This window comes from Penaeus chinensis, chromosome 20 (assembly GCF_019202785.1).
Source record: "Penaeus chinensis breed Huanghai No. 1 chromosome 20, ASM1920278v2, whole genome shotgun sequence".
Taxonomy (NCBI): domain Eukaryota; kingdom Metazoa; phylum Arthropoda; class Malacostraca; order Decapoda; family Penaeidae; genus Penaeus; species Penaeus chinensis.
In genome coordinates this window covers 12,224,718-12,232,217 of record NC_061838.1, presented here as the reverse complement: position 1 = coordinate 12,232,217, position 7,500 = coordinate 12,224,718, and the positions used below count along the sequence as shown (strand labels likewise).

At 40.3% G+C, this 7,500-nt stretch overlaps 2 protein-coding genes across 2 annotated transcripts in view; one reads left to right on the top strand and one right to left on the bottom strand.

Moving 5' to 3' along the window:
- Positions 1 to 996, top strand: part of LOC125036013 — a 10,379-nt gene extending 9,383 nt beyond the window's left edge. Inside the window, exon 16 of the mRNA XM_047628364.1 lies at positions 1 to 996. This exon is cut by the window's left edge and continues 872 nt beyond it. The gene's annotated coding sequence lies outside the window, so the exon portion shown is untranslated.
- A 1,717-nt stretch (positions 997 to 2,713) lies between these two features.
- Positions 2,714 to 6,894, bottom strand: LOC125036204 (guanylate cyclase soluble subunit beta-2-like). The gene is made up of 3 exons (XM_047628662.1): positions 6,751 to 6,894; positions 4,634 to 4,788; positions 2,714 to 4,187 (listed from the first exon to the last, which is right to left on the bottom strand). The coding sequence occupies exons 1-3, from the start codon at positions 6,871 to 6,873 to the stop codon at positions 3,536 to 3,538; spliced, it is 930 nt and encodes a 309-aa protein (XP_047484618.1). The 5' UTR covers positions 6,874 to 6,894; the 3' UTR covers positions 2,714 to 3,535.
- Between the last annotated feature and the right edge of the window lie 606 nt (positions 6,895 to 7,500).

Genomic DNA, 7,500 nt, shown 5'->3' with positions numbered 1-7,500 from the left:
ATTTTGATTGTGTATGTTTTTATTTACTTACCAATTGCATTTTTTTACTGTTTAAACATGACTTAATGTGTGTATTGTACATATTGTTATTTTTTGTTATCTGTACATAAACTGAATTATGCCGTCCATGAGGTGATTTTCTATGGAAATTTAGTAAGTAACGTAGCTGTAACTCCCCTACATTTATAACATTATGGATGTCTACGGCAGTATTGGCAGCATTCTTCTCATCTACTGCAAAGTGTACATACATAACTATTTTACTTGCATGATAATTTCTGTATTTTTTCACATTCACACTCTAAACTCCTTATGTTATATATATTTGCATTACGGAATGAATAATTACTAATCTGTCCACTGTGTTAGCGAGCACTTCACGAGCAGGTTGGTATCTCAGTTTAGAATATGCTTTCGCGGAGGAATTTCTAACTCAGATTAATTACAATGTGGTATAGTGGGTACTGGGATTTATTTGAGTATATGATTAATAAAAAAAAAATAACCAAAAGTGTTTCATTTATATCATCATTGACAATCTTATATTTGGTCTTAATTATAATATATGTATTCTCCAGCAGGTGGAAAAGTGATACACAAAGACTACAGAAAGAATCTGTAAAATCACAATTTGATAGTTATGTCATCTGTATTTAATATATAAAACGAATAGGTTATGTATTTAAACAGCCTCAAAAGTCCATCGTTAATTTCAAAAGAATCTATTTTGAAATGATTCGCGAAATTATTATACAGCAAAACTGAAATTAGAAACCGTAGAAAGCGCACAAAAATCAAAACCCTTCCATTGACGGTTGGAAAATAGCAACTTCTAAGCTACATTGGATTATTAAAAGAAAATGGTCGTTTGCGGGTATAAAACACATAGATTGATTAGACATCTCTTGCAAAATCTGGACAAAGGCATAATGAGAATTGACACCTGAAAACGTTTTGCAAATTTTTTTTTTTTTTTTTTTTTTTTTTTTTTTTTTTACAACGGATAATCAATCATATGTATCAGCGCATTTCTCCTTAGAAGTGACGTATCGAGCGAAAACGAAATGTGCAATGAATCGACCTTTTTATATACATCTCTGCTTATCCCAACCTTGACCCTTTTACTCACCCTCTCTACCTTTCACTCCTCAATATCCTTTCCAGTACCATCCTCCTGCTGTAAGACTGTTTACGTGTAATGCATAATCACAACACACGCCCCACGCTTTACCCAAAAGCCCAAACATAATATGAGATCTCGTAGATACTATTCCAGTTAGTTTTTTTTTCAACTTCGACAAGAAATTAAAAAATATGGAACAGACAAGTACTGATTTTCCGAATAAAATTCAACTAAACACGTTCCCATAGGTTGAAAAATATGCGACTGGCAGACGTTACTTTATTAACAAATCCCTAAGAATATCTTAGGATACGCTGTTTCCTTAATATTTAGATGTGTTTTCTGTTAATGTTGAGATAAAATTAATAGATTATTTGTTGCCTTTTTTGTACAATTAGCCTGTAAGGAAAGTAGGATTTCTTATAAATAATGTATATAGACTACAGTGTTAAATAATTTAGGTATAGTGTATCTACCTAAAAAAGTCACTATCTGCAAATGATTACCAGTCTTCCCAATTCCGTCCCCCCCAATCCCTTGCCCGTTGTCGTGGGGGGGCTTAGGAGGCGGAGACTGACGCAATGCTGGGGAACTCCCCAACCTTGGGACTCAGCCCTCGACTCAACAAATTTTGCATGGTCTTTTTTTTTTTCCCCCTCCTACTTTTTCCTTTCTGTTCCTTCACCAACCCCTTCTACTATCCACTTCCTAAGGTGTGAGAGCCGTGCTGAAAGGATGAAAGGCTAACTTTGTGCCAGTCCTGAACGGCCTGAGGGAGCCATGGGCACGGTATTCCCCTGCTTTAGTTGTCTAGCCCTTACCCCTCAAGCGACCCTGAGGGGTGGACCGTTTCTCTCCCCAACATACTCCAGGCTTATCATGGCCAACAATGAATAACCATTAACCATACCATTATTAGAGGCAATTGCCTCTTCATCAAATAGCTCCACCAATTCAAACTCGCCCGATTCCCTGACCCCAGGCTCTCCTTTGACCACGGCTCTGAACACTACAACTAATACCCCCTCCTCAATGCCGACTAGTACAGTATCCACCCTAATCAACACCCCAGGAGACATTTCTACTCCCAACATGCTCAACTTCAACAACTATACCCCCACAACCTTCTTCATCAACTACCCCATCCTCCCTTATTACTACCTTACAACCTTATTGTCCACCTCCCCATAACACTACCTCCCTCAACACTACTCCCTCTTCCACATGCCCCCGTCCTTCTACTACCCCCATCTCTACAAAATTCTTAAATAATCTATTTAGCCCAGCCAAATGGGACCGATTTTCGTGATCCCTCCCACAACTTCTCACACTTTCTGCTTTGACAACCTGTTTTCATTCCTCAAATGCATATACATCTTTCACTTGATCTAACCCCTATACATTACCTTACCCAACCTTAACCCATTTACTCGTCAATTCCTTTGCCCAACTTTGACAACTAATCACTAACTCAACCACCCTCCACTACCATTTACTATAGTGCTACATGACCTTAGATGTCTAGCTTTTACTTTTAACCATTAACCATTCCCAATTCCGTCTCTCTCTCTCTCTCTCTCTCTCTCTCTCTCTCTCTCTCTCTCTCTCTCTCTCTCGAAATTGCGGAGAAATCTCGCGTTAGGCGTTTTTTTACGGGGATTTAATTACGCGAGTGCGCCAACGAGAAACAAGGAATCGGATTTCCATAGACTAACGAATTGATACAGATCTGCCTCTGCAACTTTAATTCGACGATTAGTTAGATTGGCACAACAAAAAAAAATGCACTTATAATAAAACATGCACTCATAATAAAACATGTTGGTGAAGTCACGGGAGTTACTACCGCTATTCACTCATTCAACGACCAATATAATTACCAATTACTACACTGGTCCAATCTGCAGAGCTAATATATCATGGCCACTTTCAAGAGGACGCCGGGCCTTACCGACGCAACGCACGTAATGGGACTACTCATGAACACAAACGGTTATTAGCTGGTTTGTTACGAGAAACAGCAGCAACATTGTTCCTCGTGTTACTCTCACCAAGACTATTGTAATCAAATATCATTGTCTGATAGTCACTGTAAAACCCAAACCATGTCTAGACAGCAATGACATACACAGTGGACAAATAATGGCTTTGGCAAGAAAATATTGAACACAAAAACCAACTTCATACATTATATGGATGATTATTTTTTTGAGATCTCTGTAAACATACTTGTTTTCACATGGTACACATTATTTTTTTGAGATTTTTTTTTGTGAGATCTCTGTAAACATACTTGTTTTCACATGGTACACAAATGCACGAAAATACCCTAGTATGTCCGTTCACGTTAAATGTTGTCGTTTGTGTATATGATTTATCAGTGCACGAATCATTCTGCATACATAAATACTTTCAAATAATAACACAGACGGATGATTTGCAATTTACAAATTTCTTGGCTCGATTATTTTTAGATTGCCCTTGATTCATATTGTCGTTAGGTATAAAGAATTCCGATGACAGTACTGATAGATCACAAGAGTGCTTATTAGTGAGGCATACCTTTTCCGAGTCACTGTTCGCACTCCCTGGTAACCGAGCCCGATTCGAAATCTTATCCGAACAGGAATTCACGGCTACGACTTCATTCGATTCGTCAAAAGGGATATTTGGTGATAATTTTCGAGTCAGTCTTCTGTGGGAGTTGACAGTCCCTTGACCTTCGCCAGTCAAACTTGAGGCGGACCCGGCTGATTTAGTCACCGTGATGGCGGGGTGAACGGCGGAGCTGGTGCGTATCATGGAGGGGAAGGATAACAAGCTGGCGTAGGAACTCTTGAGTCCTGCTTCCACCGTTGAGGCGCTGGGACTGTTGGCAGCAGCATCAGGTATGGAACCCGGGGGAGATCGAGGTTCCATGACCTGGACGGCACGAGAAGGCGACAAGGGTGGCAGACCAGTGGCCGTTGGTCCGCTGTCCAGGAAGTAAGTTACCATGGCTCCTTTTCCTTTGATGTTGAGCTGCTCTCGTTGAGTGAATTTGTAATTGCGACCTTTCAGAAGGCTGCGAGTGAAGAGGGTTTTGTCAGTGTCAGAATAAGAGAAATGGAAAAATTGTTTTTTGAATGCAAATGCATGCAAAAGAAAGAGTGGTGCCTATATAATGTCTGGAAGATTGTTATAATTCAAATACGGTTATAACTGTATGTCAGGTAATTCATTTCAAATCGGGTCGAAGTATGAGAACAATAATCCCTATCTCTTATATTATAATGTTAGTAATAATCATATTGATAAAATGACAAAGGTAAAGCTAATTATGATGATAAAAGAAACTGAAGGTACCATCACCTCTATAACTGTTATTCAGATTTTAGCAACTTAAAAATACTACCATTATCCTCCTTGCTATCACCACCACCAATATCACAATAAAACATAACCCTCCCATAACGCACAATATAACAACGATACCAACAAAATACCCAAATTTCTCCCAAAACTCCTCACATATAAGTTTGTCGTGTCACGTGAATTTTCCCGGGGAGTGAATAGGCCTCCATCCTCGACGCGGTGTTGACGGTGTCCCCAAACAGGCAGTAGCGGGGCATCTTGACCCCCACGCACCCGCCCACCACCGGGCCTGAGTGCATGCCGGCGCGGACCTGGGGACGGGAGGCATGGGTGGGTGGGTGGGTGGAGGGATGGAGGGACGGGTGGGTAGGTGGGTGGATGGAGGGGGGGGTGGGTGGGTGGTTGGATGGATGGATGGATGGACGGGTGGGTGGTTGGATGGATGGAGGGGGGGTGGTAGGTGGATGAATGGATGAGTGGATGGATGGATGGATGGATGGATGGATGGATGGATGGATGGATGGATGGATGGATGGATGGATGGATGGATGGATGGACGGGTGGGTGGGAGGGTGGAGGGATGGAGGGACAGGTGGGTAGGTGGGTGGGAGTATGGGTGGATGGATGGGTGGGTAGGTGGATGGATGGATTAGGCGATGGGTTGATGGATTAATAGATAGGTTATTGATGGCTTACCAGTTAGGATATGAGCTGTTAACGAGTCTTGACTGTTTATATATCAATAGGTATATTAATGATATGACAGGTAGATTATGCTCATATGAAGTGGATTGTCTTGGGTTCATAAGTGGATTTCTGATGTATTGATTGCTTTAAATCATCGTTTACTTCAAAATATCTCATTGATATGGATCGAGATGTTTTTACATGTGTTTTCATCCTAAAATCGAGTTACATGGAGTAATATCATTCAGCATGTGTAAGGGAAGTTTGGAAATGTAACAGCGCATGAGGTTTCTTTTTCTTTTCGAAGCAAAAAAAACAATTCTAGTAAGGAGTTGTTTTGATAAATGACCTAATTATCTAGTGAAAAGTTGAGTCGAGTTCTTGCCCTCACACACACACACACACACACACACACACACACACACACACACACACACACACACACACACACACACACACACACACACACACACCTACACACACACACACACATACACCTACACACACACACACACACACACACACACACACACACACACACACACACACACACACACACACACACACACACACACACACACACACATACACACACACACACACACACACACACACACACACACACACACACACACACACACACACACACACACACACACATACACACACACAAGCACATAGATAAAAATACACGAACACACAAACACGTTCTCTTCCTTGACCGATAATTAGGTAATGGCGAATCGAACAGTGAGACTTGTGTATATTCCGCATGTACTTGTCTTTTCTTCAACGTATTTCGTATTTGAGATCATGCATGCATAAAGAAATGTGAATGGTAAAACACTCTTCCGCGTTGATACTGTGGTAGAAAAAGCCACAATGCAAAGACTATATTATTAAAAATGAGAGCACAGTTTCGAAACCCACCAGGTCAGACCTGAAGACGGAATCCGGGTGGATTTCGAAACCGTACTCTCATTTTCAATACATCTAGTTTTTACATTGTGGGTTTTTCTACCAAAGGAATGGGGGGTAAGGAAATACATTAACTAATCCAAATAAGATATTTTCGATCCCATGAGACTATTCCTTCTTCAGAAAAAAAATCAAATTTAGAAAGAAAATATATATGGCTTTAAAACCCAAATGGAGAGAGAAAAATAAACCTCAGTGAAGAGCTGCTTAATATTTTATTTTATTTTTCAAGGATCTCGTATGTCAATAAAAGCAAACCGGATTAATAAGTGGTTTAATGATGTATCAGTTGCTAGTGTGTTTTAGGTGTAATGTTTTATTATTTGGAGAACTGATACATTAATGAATGTGTTGTAGCAATAAAGGCGTTCCTGATGATTTTTACATCAGTTGGTGATTAATGATTCAGTAATAGGTGTTTTGTTGATCTATTAATAAGTGGATTGTTGTTCCTCAATAGATTTATTAAATGCATGTTAACGAATGAATAAGATGGATTGTTACTGTATTAATAAACGGATTATTAATGTATTATTCGATACATTTCTATGGCCTGAGAAGATATTTCACCCTCAGAAATGTACATAAGCGTTGCCAAGAACCCTAACCTGCAGCGGCCTGCCAGAAACAGGATCAGGAACCGTGCTGGCCTCGGCAATGATGGCCAGTGCGAGCTCTGCAACTCGCTCTGCATGATCGCTCACTTGCACCGGCGCTCCACCTACTACCATATACGCGTCGCCGATGGTCTCAACCTGGAGTGTGGGGGGAGGGGCACGTATTAAAAGAAAGAAGAAAAAAAAGCTATTCTTGGTTTGAAGTTACTCAGCTCCAGAGTTTATATAATCAGTTATATTTATGTGGTACATTTGATGACTTGCGAGAGTTCGATATCAATATATAAATGAGGTATATGATACGTGACTTTCTAGCAGAGATTGGTTCCAGTATATTATACAGTCTGGATTTCACTCCCATTTTCTCTTATAACATGGATTGCAACACGGAGCAATGGACAATCTGAATCGCACCGCCATGCTAACAAAAACATTTATTCCAACTTAATTAATCCAATTCTTACAAGTAGCAATTGTAGCATGCTAGGAAGAGGCCTGAAAACACTTCTTGGAAACCCAGTCCCAAAAATACACTGCGGTAACAAAACTATGTGATAGTAAACCATGGAAAGTAAAAGCAATGAGAAAATATCCTGTATACATTAAACACAAAACAAATACACATCGCAGCATCTCCCATGAAGCGTAAATCACAACATAAATCACAACTGCACAGGAGAGCCACCGTCTGGCACTCACACGATCGAATGGCGCCGGTAATGAGTGTCCCGGAGTGCCTTC

Bases quoted from the DNA above. Each gene is read 5' to 3' on its own strand.
- LOC125036204 (XM_047628662.1), bottom strand. From the start codon at position 6,873: ATGGTAGTAGGTGGAGCGCCGGTGCAAGTGAGCGATCATGCAGAGCGA. The intron at 4,789-6,750 runs GTTAGGGTTCTT...TCCCGTCCCCAG, and splicing joins TTTCTGGCAGGCCGCTGCAG to GTCCGCGCCGGCATGCACTC. The intron at 4,188-4,633 runs GTGAGGAGTTTT...CTTCACTCGCAG, and splicing joins GTGACACGACAAACTTATAT to CCTTCTGAAAGGTCGCAATT.